Source organism: Rhipicephalus sanguineus, chromosome 9, assembly GCF_013339695.2.
Source record: "Rhipicephalus sanguineus isolate Rsan-2018 chromosome 9, BIME_Rsan_1.4, whole genome shotgun sequence".
Classification (NCBI taxonomy): domain Eukaryota; kingdom Metazoa; phylum Arthropoda; class Arachnida; order Ixodida; family Ixodidae; genus Rhipicephalus; species Rhipicephalus sanguineus.
In genome coordinates, this window is record NC_051184.2 from 81,547,252 (window position 1) to 81,569,266 (window position 22,015).

The 22,015-nt window shown below is 45.1% G+C and overlaps 1 protein-coding gene across 1 annotated transcript; it reads right to left on the reverse strand.

Annotated features, from left to right (window-relative positions):
• Window positions 1-5: 5 nt before the first annotated feature.
• Window positions 6-21,896, reverse strand: LOC119405949 (uncharacterized). The gene is made up of 9 exons (XM_037672773.2): window positions 21,764-21,896; window positions 17,402-17,670; window positions 15,993-16,265; window positions 14,149-14,247; window positions 10,491-10,610; window positions 9,654-9,764; window positions 7,863-8,008; window positions 6,473-6,637; window positions 6-205 (listed from the first exon to the last, which is right to left on the reverse strand). Exons 1-9 carry the CDS (start codon window positions 21,783-21,785, stop codon window positions 76-78), a joined length of 1,335 nt encoding a protein of 444 aa, XP_037528701.1. The 5' UTR covers window positions 21,786-21,896; the 3' UTR covers window positions 6-75.
• Between the last annotated feature and the right edge of the window lie 119 nt (window positions 21,897-22,015).

The following is a 22,015-nucleotide window of genomic DNA, read 5'->3' on the forward strand; positions in this document are numbered from 1 at the left end:
AGTGCTCTATCGAGAAAGGATTCTTTTTATTCAACGCGCTACGATTGAGAAGAGCTAGATCGTGCGTTGCGGTCGTCAGGTCGGCGGTAAGACGTAGCGTGAGAGCCCCGGTCGCAGTTTCTCGGCTTCTGCAAGGATGACCAAGAAATCGGACAGGTACGGCACAGCCAGCACCGACTGCAGGTACTTGGCGGACAAGGCTCGCCTGCGAGAAACCGAAAGCAAGAAAAGAGACGTTTAATGAGCAGGAAAATGTCAGTGCGAGGTCGCGATGGAAAGTCTTTCACGGCGCACTCTTCAAGGCCAAACCTTGGATACCGGCGCTTTGCTTGATTGACCTCCGCGAAACCCTGCTTGCCAAGAAATGCGCCAAACAGGCAGGCCTTGCTGCGTCCGAAAACACAACACTGCGCTTGCAGTACACTACTACTGGTCGACGGTCGCGCGTCAATGACTTTTCCGACGACGCAACCCGGCCGATTACCTGGCTTGCCTCCCTCGGGCCGCTGGCATCGCCAAGACGATTAGGAACCTTTCCGCCAGCATTCGGAGGAAAGTGAAAAACGCGAGCGCGCAAAGGCTAGGCTGACGTGAAGAAAATGTGAGCGCGCCCTTTTTTTTCCTGCTCCATTCAGCGGCCAAGTTATTCGGAGTAACGCGGAAAAAGTCCACGCGTGGCCAGCTAACGAGAAAACAGACTTCACTTTCTCTCTACTGACGCACGGTGGCGAAGCGAAGGTGCGTCGTTCTGCCGACGCAAGTTTTAGAAGTTCGCAAGAACTGTTGGCAGCATCTGCATATTGCTGCAAATCCATGCAGCTTGTGTAGAGCTACGATTATAAGGGGCCCGGTACTATGCACCGTCTACAGTACCCCTTGCGACATATTACATATTACTATGCCAGAGGCACTTACACAGCAAACAGTCTGGCAAGGGAACAACATCCCATATGTACAGTACTACAAGTACACATTCCTGGTCTAGTGTAAGCCACAGAAAGTATGGCTGTTTTTGTGCAAAGAAATAATGAGGGATTTCTTTGCGCAAGAATAGCCATCCTTTCTGTGGCTTATTCGTTCCATATGTCCGCGGCACAGATCTTCGACGTAAGCCACTTCAACACAACAATCTGTCAGCATTGCAAGTTATAGGTTTCGGCGCAAGTTTACATGCACGTAAAACTCAAGTACACCCATGTTTTAGGCATGCCACCGATGCGCACCCATCACAACCTAAAAGGCCTCAAAGCTTTTTGAATGGAAGGCCACGTTGTTTTGAAAGCCACGAAAAAAAAAATGTGCATTTAGACAGGCAACAAAGACAAAACAAGCCCTCGGTGAACATAACCAAGTGTAACATGCAAATAGGACATTTCCCTTTGCTTCAAACGGCTGATAAAAGCTTAAACACTAAGCTGGGCTTGCATACCGTAACAACCTATTTTGTTTAATCATTTTTATATCTTGTTTCTTCCATCGAGTGGCTGATCCCAGCGATAGCGACGAGGCAGCTTAGTTTGAGCCGATGAAAAATGGTACAAAAATAATGAAAATAATCATTACAACGCGCAGCTCCAAGCTCGTAAATGGAGAGCAATGACATTTAATTAACTGCACATGTACGGGGCATGACTGAATGGGAACGGTTGCAGATTAGATCTTGACATTTCACTCTCTTTCACAGCTGTATAACTAGGAATGTGACAAGTTAGATCCATGTGTGACGTGCTGCATTCTTGGGTACATTTTTTTCAGAGAGCTAAACAATGCTTGTGGTCGGCAATTACGCAGTAAGTGGAAGCGGGTCTCTTTGCTAGTAAAGGTCATGCGTGAATGACAGCAGAGATCATCAACAAGTGCATGTAATGACAAGGCCAGTTGTTGTTTCTGGTGGCTGGGAGGCGTTTCATTGGTTGCCAGAAATCACCCTATGCAGCCCATGGGGCTTTATCCGCAAAGACCTCGTGCCTGGAACAGCAAACTCGTCAATAGATGCTGCAGAATTAACACTAATAAATCCAAATTTCTGTTCTTTCATAACATTACCTGTGCTTTTATGACAGGAAAATATTGCATACTAGCGCAGAAAATAGGGACTACACTTTTCTCCCATGAATCCCCAAGAAATGTTCTTTACAAAAACAAATACACCAATGGACAAGTTGTTAACTAATGTCCACAAACCTTTATGAGCAGAAGTCCTTCATTAAAGTGTTGTCTTGGTGCTTTTGTTTTGTTTGTTGACTTTAAAGGGATGTACTTATTTGTAATGACACGAATGCTCGTTTTTCTTTGTTATTTTTCTGTGTTTAGGTACCAGAAATCCTCGCAAAGTCGTGAACCAAGCCAGAACCGTGAAGATGCCACCGGTGTTAACCTAATCACTGAGGTAGCCAAAGGCTACAAGGACAGCTACGGAAATGCGGAAACCTTTTGTAGTTGCAGCCCTAAGTGGCTTAAATAGCTGGTGTTGCTTGCAGTGAAGTTCAGGAATCACTGGAAGCCTCAGCAGCAAGCTGCTCTGCTGAAGCCCACCGTCAGGTTCCTTCGTCGTGCCTCCATTGGGGCACCGTTCTATGCAAGTCCATCGTTGGCCACCATCACCTTGCCTGCTATCGGACTGCGCAATGTCACGAGGAAGACCTATAGGTGCCATGCCCCCGACCAGCGCCCATTTTATTACTGTGCTGAAGTGGGCCACATCTATCGACTATGCCCGTACTGTGAGATGGGATTATGTGTCAACATGCTGTGTCCACAGCAAGACGAAAGACCGCTGGACAGTGCCGACTACCTCGCCGCAACACAGCGACAACCTCGACGGCCTTCCAGCTCGCTTTCACGAGGCCACTACCTCTCACCGCAGCACCTACAGCACACTGGCGTAACTTGTGGTCGGTCTGTTAGTCCATATCCGGAAAACTAAAAGCGGCAACTGATGGAGGAGCAGTTGCTGTTCCTTGGAGCGGCAGGAGTGAGGAAGTCGAACTATTCGTCATCGTCGTGATCCAAATTTGGAAGTTTCTTCATGTGAAGTTCATTCCAGCAATACCCATGTTTAGAACAAAATGCAGCCGGTCATCGGGGCTCCCAACATTTTTGGCCAGTGGGGGGAGGAGGCTGCTGAACTTCACTGGGCAAGTTTCCGCAAGGAATTGACTGTGACTTATCCCAAAGCGTGCGATCACATAAAGAATGTTATAGACGTTCTATCCAAAAAAAGGGCAAGTGTGGAAACAGAATTCAATAAAATTCTTCAGAAATTGCTCTCTTTGCTGAAAATAACAAATGTTCAAATAGCCCAAACAGGCCCTGTCAATACTGTAACCATTATGCCTTTGAAAAAAAAAGATTTGACAGAGCCAATAGAACATCCTAAACAACTTTCCATATGAAAGCTAGCAGCGCATGGAGTTGCTGGATGCATATTCATTCTCCCATGGACACACAGGCCCCACCTGTTCATGCCACATCAGGCACCCCACACTGCAATATTTCACGAACATTTTGCCAGTTGATAGCACGGACGATAGATGGCATGCCATCAAAATTGAGCTTAGGCTTAGGCATAAGTTACTTAAATGGAGAGCCCCTAATTTATCGTTTGTGTGTGTTTACCAGTTTGTGCTATGTTACTGTAGTCAGACATCATATAGCATGATGTATAGGTTATTCCCCATGCTTTCCTTGTCATCTTAAAAGGGCCCTGCAATACTTTTTGAACACAGTCGGAAAACGCTGCCGATCGTTAGTCGAGGCTCCTGTGAACGCGTGAGCCAAATATTATAGCACTGCACGTGGAAAGGATAAAATTTACAATTCAGCTTACAAGAACTGAAATTTGGGCGAGCTTGCAGCAATTCATACTTGAACAAGTAGTGCAATAAACAAGGACACAAAAAATTCACCGACGATTACGATACTGTCTAATATGAATTCTGAGTGCAGCTTAGTGTTGTGCCAACGCCAACTGTGTTTGAAGTTTTGGCTATCCGCAGTTGTAGCAATGTAACATTCCTTACATATTACCACATAAACTGCCAGTGCTCGAGTGCTACGTACACCACTCTGTGCATTGCAGGTTTCACGAACCAAGCGAAACGCTGACAGGCTCGTTACGACAAACGAAGCCAGCTGCAGTGTGTGTGCCAGCCCTGCATGCGCATGAGCTCCGATCGAGGAGCCAACGCACGTGACGGAGGAGGAAAGCGAGGTTAGAGGCCAGTGGCTCGTGATATCCACAGACTACGCATTCGCTCTTTTTCAACCTCGTTCGCTCTATCGGTTACACCGATGCCAGCCAACAACAACGACGCCGCTCAATGCAGGAACGGGCGCCTGAGAGCTGCGCTATAAAAGGAACAGTAAGACCAGATGAGCAGTCTGGTTTTACTGTTCTTCTTGTGTCCCTGTTTACTGTACTATTTGTTCAATTACAATTGCGTTTCAAAGGCAGCTAGAAGTTGCTTGCTCTTCTCTCAGCAAACTACGCAGTCAATGGGCTCCTCAGTCAATGGAGGGAACAGCACGGCCATTGGCTGATTTCAGAATGCTTGTGTTGCGTAGTTACCGTGACCCCCGCGGGGTGCCATCACGTGCCAGCGCCATGCTCTGTAGCGTGCTAGAATTGCGCCGTAGTGACACTAGCATGCTCGTGATCACACTGAAAGTGAGAGGACACATTCAAAGAAAAAAAGAAGTTAAAATGCTCAAGGTCATGATGTGCACTGACGTAGCTTCTTGCCCCTTTGTCGTTGGCCCCCCCCCCCCCCGTGCAGCTTTCAGCACGCTCGAACAGACAAAAAGAGAGAGAAAGCGCTTGAAGCATGCGACAAATGCCGGCAACTCTGCTCGTACTTGATGGATTTTAAACATTTTTGCGGCACTCTGCACTCAAACCTCATTATAACAAAGTCACATCTGCCACAAAAATAACTTCGTTATATCCGAAAATTCGTTATAAACGTTTATTTGTAACACTGTATCTATGACAAGACTATTCTTCGTTTACTTCGTTATAACCGATAATTCGTTATATCCGAGTTTGTTATATCAAAGTTTGAGTGTATTAGTGAGGCAATAAACTCCAATAACGAGGTCATTCAATGATTACTTGGAAAAGTGTAGCACGGCCCCTTTAAAACTCACAGGGTCCCTCATGCATTCGCTTAGGATGACTCAAAGGCGAAAGCCCTCTTCTGTTTCTTCTCTGTCGATTGCATTGATCCCTCCGCTCCCGAAAGCTTTCTGCACCTAGCGTGGTTTTGCACTGTCTGGGTTTTGTACCAAGCGATGACATCATCATGCGATATCACATTATGTGACGTTAAAGTGAGGTCATGATGACGTCATCACATGATTTTTCGCACCACTCGCGTTGACGCCGACGGTCACTTTTTGTGTTTGATGAGGCATCTAAGACTTTTGCCTTAAAGGAACACTGAAGAGAACGATTTTTCTCATATTAGTCAATTACTCTCCCACAATTCCAAGATCACCGTGCTTGCCGCGAGAAGACGCTTGGTAAGCGAGAAAATGCGCAAAAAGAAAATGCCGGTGGCGACACCACCTGGAAATTTCCGCACGAAAAGCCATGATGTCGTAGATTTTGATGGCGTCTACTAGGTCCTATGTCGTTTATAATCAGTAAAAATAAAGTGCATTGTCCTCTGAGGGGGCCAGAGATTTAAATTACCAAGCTTCAGGAAATTTCGTTGAGCCAATGTCGCCAAAGTACGAAATATACGCTTTGAAATCAGTGGAGTCATGCGCGGGTATTTCAGCATGAAATTTAAAAATGAATGTTTGAACTTAATTTTCTCCTGTATTAACAAACCTTTGGTGGTGAAATTAACGATGTTATGGTTCTCAGAGTACAAATGATCAATCTAAACCGATTCACAGTTTCACTTTAATGTGCCTTTAACCCTTTGACACGCTATGTACACAATTGTGTACACCACTTGTTTTTGTTAGTTGTATCGACTAGTGGCTAAGAAAAGGCCAGATACATAGAGCTTTCAATGAATTGAACCTCCTGCATAATAAATTTGTCTTCAATTAACTTCGTTTTGCAGTGTACTGTTGCACACAATTACTTTGCTGAAGGCACTACCATGTTTGACGAGTCATTAGACGTGCCGCTTCCTGCGAGCCATGTCTAAAGTATGATTTTTCTTTGCTCAAAATTGACATAACCGGAAAATAATTCGCACTATATTTCTAGCCTGAGATTTGATTCTATTTATGCAAAAACAAGGCATGAACTGACTTATGAATAAATAGATATTTAATTACAATTTAATTGGGAATAATTACTATAACATATACGAATCAGTGTATTATGATATTATTTTTGTTGCAATAGAATATCGAGTGCCTTGAAATAACGTTGTATCGATTTGACGCATTTACAGACAGTTCTTCATAGGTGGCGTCTGAAAGGGTTAACGATGACAGGCTAGTGTATCACCTGGAGCGGGAGGCGCACTGGATGAGCGCTGCCGCCTTGACGCGTAGATGCCTCTGGAAGGCCTGCAACAGCTGCTCAGCTGCGGCAGTGGTGGGGGCCCGTCCCAGCTGCTGCACAAACTGCGACACGTGCGACTCCGCGGACGGAGTGCGTGCGGCCTTCAGCCTGCAACGTGGCCACCAGAATGCAAGTGGTGAAAAATGTACACTCCAAAAGACAGTTGCACCCATTCGGGGGGGTTTCGTTGCACAGCAATCATCTATCTTGCATGCTTTCCTTGCCTCAATGATCTTGGAGCTATTCAAAGAGGGCAACATTTTTCACCACGTGCGTTTGGTTAAGGCTCATGCTTATGTCACGGGTCGCGAACCTCAACCAATAACATGCGGCAATAATGTTTATTGTTATAATGGGCACGAGATTCTGGCCCAGGTCATGAACGGCATGCGCGCTAACATTCCTAGGGATTACACTTACAGAAATGCCCAGTGAAGTGGACGGGGAAGTGCCTTCAGTTGTAGCTCTATTAGTAAGGCATTGTAAGCGTAATTCGAAGGTTGTGGGTTCGAATCCCACCGAAGGGAAGGGTGATTTTGCATCCACTTTGATTCATTTCAATTTACGTCTAAATTACTACACAAGAATTAAAGACAACAATTAATGTCCCCTATGCTCTCCCCGCCCAAACTGTCTGTTGGATTCATTCAGTTGTGTCTAACAAAAAAAAACGAGCCCCTCGAAAAAATTCCCCGTCTTTCGTTCATGCGCGCTCTCAATGACATATATTTTTGACGGGAAATAGGCAAGTATATGTAATCCTAAGTTTATAACTGCTAAGGTGAAGTGGCCTCAAGCACGGCTGAGCAGCTGTTCCTGTCGTGGGCTCTGCCTGTCAACTGTGACAATTAAGACGTTTGATGCCGTCTGTCAGAGTACCTTTACAGCTACCATGTCCTGCTGCCGATCATTTCTGGGGCATTTCATTAATGGTTGTGGTGGTTGCACTTTGACTGAGGCAGAATACAAAAGTATTTGTTTACAGGAGGAAAGTGAGGAACCCCAGTTGGTCAATGTCATTCCTGACTCCTCCACAAGGGCGCAACCTCATAGCCTTGTACAGTCGCGCTCAATATGACATGGAACACGGAAGCGCGTGGCCTCACAAGTTCAAGGACTGCACATGGCTTCCACATGCCCTTATTTCCATAACTAAATGCTGTTCTCTCACTTGGGGATGAACCCAAATAAGAAAATCTCATTTAGTTGTTGAAATGAATACAAGTTGACGCCACGCGCAATCTTTGAACTCACAAGGCCACGCACTCCCGTGTTCCAAGTCATATTGAGTGTGACTGTACATGCGAGAGCCCAATGTACAGGCTGCACGCACTTGCGCGTCAGGGGACCCTGGTATCCGACGTGTAGTGGGCACTGCCAGACGCGCCCCTGTGCCATGTCCACCACTGTGGACGGGTGCGGAGACCAGATGAGCTCGCGGGCCGAGAGGGGACTGCCTGTTGAACCCCGGACCAGGCCCTGCAGGGGGAGGCCATGACATTGAGCCACGAGAAAAAGTGACACGGACACACTCTGTTTTCAGGATGGCAAGCCACCAATACAGGTGCTCTCAAGTCGAGCTGAATCGATGGGTAATTCGATAACTTTATCGGATATCTTATCTTTATTTGAAATACCTTACAGGCTCACCACCATTGTAGCTCAACTGGTAGAGCATCGGGCGCATTATCCGAAGGTTGCAGGTTCAATCCCTGCCAGCGGAAAGTTGTCTTTCCATTCAGTTTCTTCACATCTATGTCACAATTACCACAGAACACTTAAAACAGCGCAATTAACGTCCCCTATACCTCCTTGGTTTTATTATCTGTCGGTTCTCATTACAGGCCCATCAGGCATTGTGTGAGGGGGGCACTAAAATCGCAACGTTGCATATAAATAAAAGTAATCAAAAACAAGAAAACAAACGACTATGCATAGTGCATAAAATTTGAACACATATTGAATAACGTAATGCGTAATGCATACATAATACATACATAACGCATAATATATACAAATCTAGATTCGTTAACAACTTCAGTGAAAACGCGCAATTAGTTGGTGATGGAATGTATCATAATTGGACAATGAAGCAATGTTTTTGGTAGGTTATTTCATAATCTTATGGCGCATGGAATTGCTGATGAATTTAATGTTAAAGCGTAATGTTTTAAGTAGCATTCATCATTTGTGTAATACTAACAGCAAGCAGAATTTCAAAGGGGCCTAGTTGGTGCGGCTTAAGCATTTTCCGGCACTTTGACACACACAGTGACCTGCTAAGTGGGGAAAGCAGAGGAATGCACGACGAGCGAAGCACGAAATAAATACATGCATTGGTTGCACCCAGTTTGTGTGGATGTTCTTCAGCTTTCAACTTCAACTTTATTATTCTTCTATTATACAACAAAAACATCCTCCAGAGATAAAAGCTGCAGGCTGCAGCTTGACTGGACCCAGGAGGCATTCTACAGTTGCGTTCAATACGACTTGCAACACGGGAACGCGTGGCCTAACAAGCTTTAAGATGGCTTCCACTATTCCTCATTTCCACAACTAAATGCTGTTCATCTAACTTGGGGATGATCCCAAATAAGGAAACATAATTTAGTTGTGGAAATTAAGGCACGTTGTAGCCATGCGTCATCTGTGAACTCGTGAGTCTATGTGCTCCCGTGTTGAAAAATCGTGTTGAAAGTCATATTGAGTGTGACTGTACACAACAGTGCAACAAAAGTAAGTATTTTAGTGTAATTAACAAAGACAAATCCACACTTTCATAAAGATTGATCCTGACAGTATACCTAACATAAAGCAAAGAGACGACAATGAAGCATGTTTGCCACTAATTACGAAGCAATGAGACGTGAAATGTGGTCACATAAAATGCATCATTACACATGAATATATATGCTTATAAGCGAGCGAAACAAATTGTAGGCATCTGTACCTGTTACTGCACACAGAGCTTGAGAGAAAGGGGCTAGAATTTATCGAGTGATTCTTGCGATAGCGTGAAACAGCCTTGGTCAAAGAAAGCCCACTGTCAAATGCAGGCACGCCTGATGTCGAATGCATGCATTCTACATAAGATGTCGAGTGCGTGCATGGCTGAGGAGTGCACCTGTAGTTGAAGACCCGGCAGGTAGCAGGGCTCAAGGGTATCGCCCCACAGGGAACAGAACAGTTCCTCGTGGTCAAGAAGACCTCGCAGGGCATTCAGCGCCGGCTCCACCTGCATCAACAAAGAACTTGCACTTATTGCCACTTTATTTGAAATTATTTCGGCTTCAATATCACGAGATTATGTATGTTTCCCGGTCCTAATCATACGATAGAAAGAAAAAAAACTACGGATCAGTGTACACTCGAACACCGATATGATGCCAACGGTGATGACATCAAACTAGGTGTTTGCCACAGAAGTGATATTCTCATGCCACCAATGTAGGAGGCACAATCATCATCGCAGGATTTCACATGACCCAACACTAAACCTTGTGTGGCTAACACGTCTGGTGCAAGGGATGCAAAATGGTGCGAAAGTGATGCCTTCAAAGACCGCTCCAGCTAGCATCTTCATGACAATATGCGCATGCAATGGTGGCTTTTTCTTTTCTCTTTTTTATTTTTCTAGAGAAATTGGATAAGTGCACGCGCTTGATGTTCGATTAAAATGCTACAGACAAAAAAAAAAAAAGAAATGGAGTTGCATTGCTGCGAAACCTGAACAAAAAAAAAAAGAATCCATGGCAATAGTACGCAGGAAATACATTTTTAAAACTCGTTAGATTAGAATTAGATTAGAAATCCTACGAGTTCACATTCAGTCCCCTGACAGACAAACACAGGGCAATACGGTGTTACACAAAAAAATTCTTTCCTGTTTGATAAGTGTTCATCAAACGTAAGACATAGTTATTGTGATCAGAAGATGGTAGGCAGCAAGAGAGAGACGCACCTGAGCGACACTGTCACCGATGACAATTGAGCAGCGGCGCGTCTGTAAGTGGGACTGGAGGGCCCGCCGAATCAGCTCCTCTGGTAGGCGGTCGGCTCGGCTCAGCGCATTCACCGACGCCTGCAGGATCACCGTGTGTGTGTGTCTTTTTACAGGAAACTGCAGTGTGCCTAGCTGATGTAGGTGGTTTGCTCTTTGCGTTCTTGATTATTTTTTAAAGTGCACCTGTGTGTGGCTAGGAGGTGGAAAAATTAGGGGACCCTTAAGCATCGCCTTTAAGAGTTGAACGTGATAGCGATATTCGCGTCATGGTGTAAGATATATACTCTTTAGGTGGGGACACTTCTCGACTCACTTGCAAGGCGCGTTTGACCAGATAAAGTAACAACGGCGCGCATTTGTTGGTCCGGTGACGGCAGCAGATATCTATCAGCAGGACGACGCAACTTCACAAAAGAAACTGTTTTATGTACCGTTGCTATAGCAACCAACGTGTGCGGCAGCAACGCCAGCGTTTGCCACATGTCGTGTTTTTCGCCCGCCGAAAACGCGGCATGGGTCTCCAGCTTGATATCCTAGCATGCCATAGCCACGTTTGACGACTAGGAAGCTCATATTTCCCGCAAAGCCGTGGTTGCTACGGCAACACTTTCGTGTCTTGAAGTTGCGTTGTCCCTCCGATAGGTATCTGCTGCTGTCAGCGGACCAATGGGCGCGCGGCATTGTTACTTTATCTGGTCGATCGCGTCTCGCGAGTGTCCTCACCTAAGGAGTAATATCTTACACCGTCATCCGCGCGCGCACGCACACACACACACACACTATTGCCTTCCCAATTGCAAGCCTGCCTTCGCTTCTCGGTGGAGACCTTAATTGTGCCACAAGGAAAGCCAAAGTGCAAATGCCCTCTGGCTCTTATCTTTATTTGCATCTAGTGCCTCGAATTTTCGCTCGTGGCCAACACTGCTTTCTCAGTCACAACCAAAGACGTCACCGCCGTCGCCAAAATTTCTGTGAAACGAGCTCTTTAACGCTGTTGCATTAAAAATGTGCCAATCCGTGAGTCCGTGAGTGCTCAGAAACTATAATGAAGAAGCAATGCCATCACATGCTACCTCAAAGGGTCTCTGCGCCTGTGCTAGTTTCTCTTCAGGTTTTGTCAGCGTATATAGTCAGGGACGACACTCGCCGCAGCATTAATCGTTGGCCACAAAATCCTTTAGGTGTTCTAAATATTCTTTAAGCTAACGTCACCAAAGTTTGAAGCACGCACCTCTTAAGTGTGATGACAGAGAAATCAAAAGCTACAACAGAAGGCACTTCGATAGATCCCTGCTTGTGAAAAACACCAAGGGTGCATGTTTTGGCTTCGCCGGTTAACCATCTTTACAGAGTAATATTTTTTTACATTGTCAGTGTTGCCGAGTTCCCACCCATGTGAGATGTGCTTGGAGCGTCTGATCACTGTTGCATTGAGAATGATGTGGCTACTTCTCAAAATACAATATGACAAACAAAGCAATAGAAAGCATAGGGGAATTTAATTGCTATGTTTGGTTCAAGTGTAACGAGATAAAAGAAAATGAACGTCCAGAAAAAAGATAACTCGCTTAATTACGGGTGAAGACCAAACCTGCATTCCAGCATTATGCGTCCGACAGGGAAAAAAAAGGAGAGAGAGAGAGAGAGAAAGAAGAAGAAAGAGAAAGGCGGGGGGGGCTTTACTTTTCTTTTGCAACATGTCACTTTCCATTTTAAAAAACAACCAACACATCTCCAAGGTGTCCCAACTTTCCGACTCTCTGAGAAAGATCCAGATCGCAAACCACCACCACCCTGCATTCCTGCACAGGTGCAGTGAAAGGAACGTAGCGAAACAGTGTAAAAGTCAGAGGCGGACAATGCAAGTAGCAATGTCACGACACACGGCATCTTGCTCCCGTGCATGCCCATAACAAATTGTACATGTTTTCCTTGTTTTAAAGCAGGGGTGGCTGGCAGAGAGTATCCCGTCCTAAAGCTAGCATTTCGAATGCTAGTTGTATCGTATGCTGCTTAGGTCATTAGTCGCTAGTAGGGGTGTGCGAATATTCGAAATTTCGAATATTTTTCGAATAGTGTTTGCTATTCGATTCGCACTGGAATTTTACTATTCGAACTATTCGAACTTCCCAAAAACAAATACAGTCAACGTCCGATTAAAAGTGACCCCTTCAGATTTTCAATATGCTTCACGTCATCACACCCCCCTATTGCGGCAAAGCTGCCTCTCAAGCTCCGTTACGGTCGAACTTTGCCAAGACACAGTCAAATCCGATTGGAAGTGGTCCCTAAATTTTCAATATGCTTCACCTCATCACAACCCCGTATTGCGGCAAAGCTGCTTTTCATGCTCCGCTACGGTCACAAATGTATTAACTCAAGAAAACGCTGGTTCCAACATGGAGATGAAAGATGTGGCAGAGGTGGGGGCTCAATTAATGCTGTTTTGGACCTGAAATTTGGGCAGGAAGTCCGAAAAATCGAAAGCCGAAGCTTTATAGCATCCAAAATTTCAGATGTTCCTATATATCGACGTCTACGAGGCAGATTTGGAGCTCGGGACTTGAAGGGAGCACACCCTTGTCCGCCACATCAGTTGGGCTTCCACAGAAGTTGAAAGAGAAGGAGAGGCTGAGGAAATGGCATCTCTGCCTGTCACGTGTGTGTTGTCGGCAACACTTTGGTTGCACCAAATCATGTACACAAATACAATTCGGCCTCTACATTGCCTCACTCTTGATAAGACAACTATGAAACACCACCCCGCCAGTGCTTCATCAACCTAGCGAAAAGAAACACTTTCATGTTGCTATCTCATAAGAATACGCTTAGGAATCCTCTCTAACCTTTTTTTCTGCAATTTCACTTCGAAGTATTCGAAAAATATTCTAGAAATATTCGAGAAGTATTCGAAAAATATTCGATTCGATTCGCACTCACACTTCAATATTCGAATTCGCTTCGCACCCAAAATTTTGCTATTCGCACAGCTCTAGTCACTAGTGCTAATTTTTTTCCACTGTAGCGCTACAGTACTCACATACTGAAACGCAACAGTGTATTTTTTTTTAACATAAGGAATGTTATGAGCAATAGCTCTTTCTTTTTAATTCAAAAGACTGCTCTTATGCACAACATATTTGCATGATTATCACAAGAGGTGTGTCACATGCAAACAAAAAAGATCTGAGATGGCAAAGGCGTACTTGCTCTAGGCCCGGGCATGACCACAGCAAGTGTGTCACGTCCATTTCAGTTATAGAAGTGCCGCAAAAGGGGCATGTGGTTCTGTACGCTGCATGGTAGTGTTGCGTACGAAACCACATGTGCCTTTGCTCATGACAACCGCATCATGTCGCTCCGAATCTGGCCACCAAGGGTAATGTTGGCTCTGACGTAAGTGCTCAAGTCAAAATAACGCTGATATGACATGAACTGTTGATGTAGGAAACGAGCGTATGTGCTTTACTTAGCCCTAAATTTTCGCGTTTTAATCCGTGAGTACGGTACATACAACAGTGCCTCAACCAAAGCGTTGCCTTGCACAGAGATATTAACTGTAGGGCACTCTAGTGGTGCGACACATTGACATCTCGTGAGAGAAGGTGCGCCTCACCCTTCGGTCGAGCGTCCTGGTGCTGAGCAGGGACGAGGCCAGCTGGAAGTAACGGTGCAACAAGGAGGTCGCACTGCTCAGGCTTTTCATCAGCTCCCGCTGAAAGGAAAACCAGCCGGTTTTTCAACAACGGCAAACTCTGAATGCAACCGTAGCAGGCCTGCAGCACAAGAGTGGATGTGCAAGCAACTGTAAGCCCTACCACAATGAGCTTTGAAACGTTCCATCTTGAACTAACACAGCAGAGGGGGGGAAAGAAGAGCTTGGCGTCAACTGCCTGCTGGTGTCACGTGCTACGTGATGCCAGCAGGCAGAAGAAGAGTGTTCCACACTCGCCGCCATGGCTACGAGCAGCGCTGGTTAACACTCCCAGGTTTAAATGCGCAGATATACCTGGTAAAGTGGACGGGAGGATGACCGCCATCGTAGCTCAATTGGTGCAGCATCAGACGCGTAATTCGAAGGTTGAAGGTTCGTTCCCTGCCGGCGGCAAGTTATCTTTTCGTCCACTTTACTTTCTTCACATCTATATCATAATCACTACAAATAACATCCCCTATACTTTCCCTGGCATTATTGTCTGTTAGTTGTCATTAATTCTGTGTCTAACAAAGAAAAACGAGCCCTTAAAATTCAGCTTCTTCCCTTCAAGCGAAGAAAGAGTGACACACGCAACAGGTGCTGTTCTGTTTGTCGCTTTTTCTTCAGTCGTAGCTTTTTTTTTTTGTCTGTGCTGTGTGTGTTCACAATAGAAGTTTCACCAGCTCGCCTAAGTCACAGTTTCATTGAAATCCTATCCTGAATGCACGAAGCACGAGTTTTTCAATGGCACGAAAAGGGAAGGCCACGAAGGTTATATGTAGGGGATGCATAAACATTCGAAGTTTCGAATAACGGTCGGAAACATTTGTCTCAGGTTGAAGAAACAGATCACTGGCATCTTTCTGCAATAAGATAAGATATAAGCATACTGTGGTTCACTGGCCACCTTCAACATGCAATCACTTTGACCTCACGATGTTACACTACTGGTTATCTAGGATGGTAATATGACTGCCCTCAAAACACAGCAGGCTCAGCTGTAATCCTCAAACCAACGCGACTTTTCTTCAAACGCAAAAGTCTGCTTCATAAAACTTTTTCTGGCACTCTTCTACAGATGGGTGCATGGAAATTATTTCGTTTGAGTTCATACCTACCATTTTGCTTCATCTCATACTGGACAGGCAGCTAGCCAGTCTCGCATCTCGCAATGCAGGTTTTTTGATCTTATAACGTTTTATACACAATAACTACTACACTTCATCATATGCAACAGTCACTTGCTGACGTGATGTAGTTTCAGAATATGTATTATATGTACACCCTTTCGCTTCCTGCACGTGACGTACTAGGTTTCAGTCACAAAGTGTTAGTAGTGTGCTGCAGGCACTGGTCGTAGAAATTTCGTCTTTTGAGAAATAAGAATGCAATACCGACTGTTAAGTTGAATTGAACTTTAAATATGCTTTACTGAGGCATGTTTACATCTAAAAGATGAAAGATGAATCATTCCAACAGAAATGAGGCAAAAGGAAACAGGTGAGGTGTGCTTCGTGACGAGGTCCACATTCCGGGTCATTACATGACCAATACCTATATCTTTTAAATGAAAGCAGTGAGAGATGTTTGTCGTGCCTTTCTATGAAGAAGTCTTTATGTGAAAGCCTTTATGTCTAGTCTTTATGTGAAAGCCTTGAAAGCTTTCCATGTGTGAAACAAGAGCACGCCTTCCAAATATACGGAGTACCAAACCAACCAGTGGTCAAATACCCGCTTTGTCCAGTCATCTGGATGTCACATACCCCGGGCGTCTGGCAGACTAGCGCAACTCGCGCCAGGGTCAAGTCAGTGAGGGGCAGCAAGAGCCAGAGGTCGGCCAGTGCCTTCATTGGGAACAGTGCGGCCAGGCACACGGGTGCCCCGGCCGAAAGGTCAAAGGTGACCGCGTGCAGCGCGGCACGCTTGTCCGGAAGCAGCAGCAGGCACGACCGCGTACCCCGTCGTTCCAGGCCTCCGTGCAACAGTTGCAGTACGCTGGCCGCGTGTACGTCGTACTCCTCTTCACGCCGTGATGCCTGTACACAGAGGCACCACGGTCAATTACAGGGGCGGGGGCGACGAGTCCAAGGGTGGTAATTACAGGCTGCATTTTGTTCTTTACTGCTGAAACAAACCTAGCATTAACAAACTACCACATTCTAATCCCCAAATCGATAGAGTTATTTAGTGTGGCTCCCTCAATCTACAGTTACCTTTAGGTTGGCTTCTAACCCTCTTCCCCCCGTCTCCCCACAACCAGAGGACAACAATAAGGTGGGGATGGGGGGGAGGAGATTGCTTATAATTTGGGAGGGGAGATTCGTTTACAGTAGCTGGGGAAAGAAGATTGGCAGGGGAGGGTTAGAGGGTATAATTGTTTGTTTATCATCACTATAATTTATTTGGCCCTTAAGGGCCCCTCTCGGGCGTTACATAAGGGGGCGGGGGTCAAGGAGTAAAAGCATGTCATGAGCAAAAATAAAAACAGTAGTACAAACGTACATACAATAATACAATAATAGTAGTACAAACAATAATAATGCAGTATCTCAAAAAACATATGTACACAAAAAGAACACATACAAAGGGTAAAATGCAGTAACATAGGTGGATGAATGAAGGAAGGAAATTTTTGAGGGCTTGCTTCTTCGTCTGACACAACCTTAATGAAAACCAGCAGATAATGGCTTCATTATCTGCTGGTTTTCATTAAAGTAACACAGGTGGAGTGTTAATGTGTTTCCGAGTGTAAGTAAGGTGTTAGTAAACTGTATAAATTTGCATGAGCCACACCCCGAGACGATGGCTTAGGGCAAGTTGTTCCATTCCTCGATGACAACAGGAAGAAATGATGTGTTAAATGTGGTGGTGCTACCAAAAGGTCGTTAAAGGCTTCTAGAGTTAAATATGAGATGTGAGTAGCCGGTGGGAAAATGTAATAGTCATGTAAGTTAGGAAAACAAAAATGCAGCTTATAAAACAAGCAGAGTTGAGAAAGTTTGCGTCTGTCAACTAGATTCTGCAAATCTAGAGACTCCTTGATACAAGTGATGCTTGATAAGTTATCGTAGTTAGACAGAATAAGCCAGGCAAGTTTTAAGCCCGTCTCGTGCTTTGATCAACAAAACATTAACAACACATCACCGCATTGATAAAAGCAGCGCATTCAGACCTGCTGCGGCGCCTCTCCCCGAGCGAGGAAGCCTTCGGGGTTCTCGAGGAACTGGTGGCACTTGAGGAAGTGAGGGCCGCACTCAGCCGGTTCGGGGATGCCGACACCGGCCACCGCACCGGGGCACTGCATGCGCCACCTGAACACCAACTGCGGTCCCATCACGTGGTCCCAGGAGGACAGGTACACGCCCAGCACACCGCACTCGGATGTCATGCGCCCGCACACTCCACTTGTCGCGGAGGCTCCCGATGCCGCCGACGTGCCATCTGTTGAAGCGGAACAGGAAAAAATGAAAATGTCGTTCTTGTGCAGGTCTTGGTGTAGTTCTAAATCCTGTGTTAATGCAGCTCCACTACGTTGACACCTGAGCGAGTGCGCAGCACGGGCAACCCAGCGATTCCCTTGGCTATCGCGCACTTTCCGAGGTGGTGGCGCCCTCTCTTGCACGGCGCACGTATCAGCCGGATGCTTCAGAAGCGTTTTTCGTGATTTTAGGTAAATTATTGCAATCAATTCTTGGTTATTTCTGTAGTTTATATTACATTAGACCTTGTTAGTTTATGTTGCACTGGTTTTGAGCACTGTTAGCCTTGTTTTAGGCCGGTATTGACCACTGCGTGACCATGCAACATCAGACAGTGCACAGACGACAAGCCGGGCCCCTAAAGTGCTACGCACTTATAATTTGCAAAGCCGACAGGAGGATGTGCGCTTGAAAGCAAGAGTTTAGACACCATTCAACACATTTTCAGCTACAATTTACAAATACACAATCTGCACACATATATTAGTATTCATACGACATCAGCATTTCTTCCTCAAAGCCGAGTGTAACTTACCACCTTTTGTCTTGTCATCATCTCGTAGCAGCCCTCTTGTTATTTCACAAGTTATTTCGCTCAACACTTAACCACTCTCCTTACGTTATCCCTTCAACTTGCATATCTCATAGCACTGGTCATGCACTACAAGTTTTTCGGCACACACCCATACTAAAACATTTTGCGCTTCTTTTTTCCCAGTGCAGCAAAAGACGAATAGCCTATCCCACTATGTCGCCACAATCATCTGCCCATCAGGCTTCATGCATAACATGACGTTATGGGGAGTATTTATTCGGTTAGCACTGGTCGAGCTAACACTGCACACAGTGCACAGGAATGCAGGTCAAAAGGCAGCCCCAGACTCTGCCCCACAACAACAACGTCGTCACCAATATCAAGTGTAACTTGACATTGATCATTGTGGCAACATTATTGAGTGCATATTAACCCACTCCTGATGTAGTGCCCCCTCTTGGGGGTCTCTATAAAAATGAAAATGAATGAATAAGTATATTGCACAACCATCATCCGTTCCAGTTAAACCTGTTTATAATGCACAGGCTTACATGCTAAAGGTAGTTTGTTAGGTCATAAATACGCGAAACCTTGCCAATTATGTACGTAAATAAACTCTACTGATGCTTTCATCATGTGTAAATCTGTCACATCCGGTGGAGAAAAGAAAAACAAGAAAGGAACCGATTTTCTAAAACAAGAAAATGCATATATATTAGTAGAGAGATGAATTGGGCTAGTTTAGACAGGTTGCCCACCATCTGTCCTGTAGTCTCATACTTGTCTCATTATAGGAAGCCCAAGAAGAAATGATCAATGCATGATATAACCAGTGATCTTTTACAATACATTACAATGCTTCTCAGCGTTGCCAAGATTGCATAGTTAGTGTCAGGGGTGTAGCCAGAAATTTTTTTCGGGGGGGTTCAACCATACTTTCTGTACGTTTGTGCATGCATGTATGTGTGCATGTATATATGCTAATTCAAAATTTAAAAATTTCTGGGGTGGTTTGAATCCCACCCACGGCTACGCTAGTTGTTAGTGTGCGGGAGTGTGTGGAACTATTCTAGGACACTTCCCTTTATGATGGCAGTTGACGCCTCGATTTCAATATAACCAATGCTCAGTTAGTTATGAAAGAGTTACATTACATGAGTATTGGTCAGTAAGTTTCGTGTGTTTGATGTATGCATAATTCACTTTGTTTTCGCTTACTGTATTACAGTTCAAATGAATATGTTTCAAATCAAATTCGGTGCAAACCTGAGCATTCAGTGCAAGTTCTCCCATAAAACGACACCACACCTGCTTTGTGTTTCTCCGTGCTCCGAAACGTAGTTCCCCACAGATGCAGGTGATATTATGGGTTCTTTCAGCTCTCAAAACACCGATGATCTCTATGTAGGTGAAACACCAATATGAGCTACCTCACAGCATCCCCACAGCCGTAAGGTTAAAATTGCGTGAAACATACGAGGCAATTTTGGTACGCACACATACGACACAAGCACTAACTTACAATTGACGCATCTAAAGGGAAGTCTCTGCACTGCGATGAATATATTTGTGCAGCGTAAAAAAAAAAACACCTCCGTCACTAAACCTTACGGCTAGGATTGATGAAACAGGAGCCTTACATTGAATAAAATGTTTAAAAAAGTAGAAATAAAAGTGACAAAACGCTGAACTTGAAGGTGCTTGCCCAATTTGTGTTCCATGCCGGATACATCTGCACCAATTGTTGAGTGACTGGTTGTTGAGTTAAAGGCTACAGCTATGTGCGTCATCTTGAAGCAATACAAACATGTTGAAATCGGTTAAATCAAAACTATGGGGGCACCTGAGCCATTCTTATGACGTGTAAATGCGAGAGCATTGCTTGTCGCTGAGGGTGCCACTGACTTTAGTGTAGTGGCGAAATGTTGCTGAGCTCGTAGATTCTACAGAGACGCACGAGGATTGTGTTATATAGATTCTCAAGTTCCTTGTGTCTTGCATGTTCTCCACCCTCTCAAATACCCTTTCCCCTTCCCAAGTACAGGAAAGCGAATTGGAGATAACCTCTGGTTAACCCCGCCGTCTTTTCTTTAACTTTTTCTCTCTGATTGGTTAGCGGTGGTGGCAGCGGAATGACTATTCGGCTCTCTTGCATCGGCCAGAAGGTTGTCCCTGCAGCCGCTCACTCTGCGTATCGTGTTGTTGGGGACTTGGGTGCCATCCAGCCAATCACACGCTGATGTACAGTTTTTGGACGCTCTGTTTTTGAGCGACCTCGTGCACAGTCTCGAAGATGACGTAATCTAGGTACCCCTTCCTTGCTGCGGCTTTCTGATGATAGTGGATTCGTTCAGTGAGCCAGGTAATGCTTTCGCGTTAATAAACTGCTTCATCTAAATTAGCAGTGAACCGACAGCCTGCTAGACATGCTTACTTACAAAAGCGGGCAACTACTCCGCATATCTGATCTCCTTCGTGCATTTGTCCAGGAACCCAGTTGGCTATGCAACAGTGATACACCAGAATCACTTAGACGAGTCTTCATTTCAGTAAGTCTCTCCGTGTAGGCTGTTTCATAAGAGCTTGACGTGCTGTATGTGTACATATTGAGCACGAGGATGCTGTACATAGAGAATAGCACGCATTCAGATTTAGTGGATATACAAGAATATAACAGAATGCCATGTAGAGGCTGATGATACAGAGCTGTTCGTTAGAAGTGTATGTATGGCGTACATGTCAAATTAAGTGATTTACTGAAGGTTCACTGTAATGCCAACTAATTTGAGATGCAACACACAGTAGCGTACCATGCAGGGCACTGTTTTGACGCAAGTTGGAAAGGAAGACATCTCCTGACATGCAGAATCCAGCTGAACGAAAACAAGTCGATGCCTTACAACACCACATCTTATTGTTAGCACACCGTTCTTTACACTCAGGGCTTGGTTTCAATTTAGCGAATATTATAAAAGAAAGCTAATATTTAAAAAAAAACACGAAAAGCTTTTGTAACTTCGCTGGGCTTTCGTGCCACTGCTGCTTGTCCTTGACTTGTAATCTGAATGTATCAGTTGAGTGTGCTGTAAACATGTCCCACACAGACTCAACGATAGCGCGAAGGACACCACTGTTATGTAGGATCTCCGTGGTTGTTTTCGCAGGCACAAACTACAAAGGATCACAGGCTATGAAAAACATCTGCAAGGTATGATCAATTCACTACGATACGTATGATTGGACAGATTGAAGTGCGTCAACTGAAGCCCAAGATTATCGATGTCGAATGAAGCATTACGATGCTTATTTCTAGCCACATATTTCGTTACGCCATTTCCATGGTCGTCTTACCGTACTCTTTAATGAGCGCTATTCCACGTTGTTTCCGCTTTAATAGCCATTTAGTTGTCGAACAACAAGAACGTCCCGAGTTTACCAAAGCCACCGAGATACCGAGCTTGCAAGTTGTGATACCTTTCGTTAGACGCGTCCACACGCGTTTTTCCAATCGCCCCGTTACCTTTCACGTCGGCACGCGACATGGCAGCAGCGTTTCAGTGACGGCCGAACATCCACTGCGCTTCTTCAAACGATCGGCGCCTCTTCTTCAGCGAGCACGAAACAAGAAACAGCTGATCGAAAGGTGATGATGATAACAATCCATGACAAACGCTTACGAAACCTGCGATCACGCTTACCACGCGCTTCGTTTCGCGCTCTTTCGACGCCAAAGGTAGCCCGTAAAACGCTCAAACCGATAAGCGATTATCGA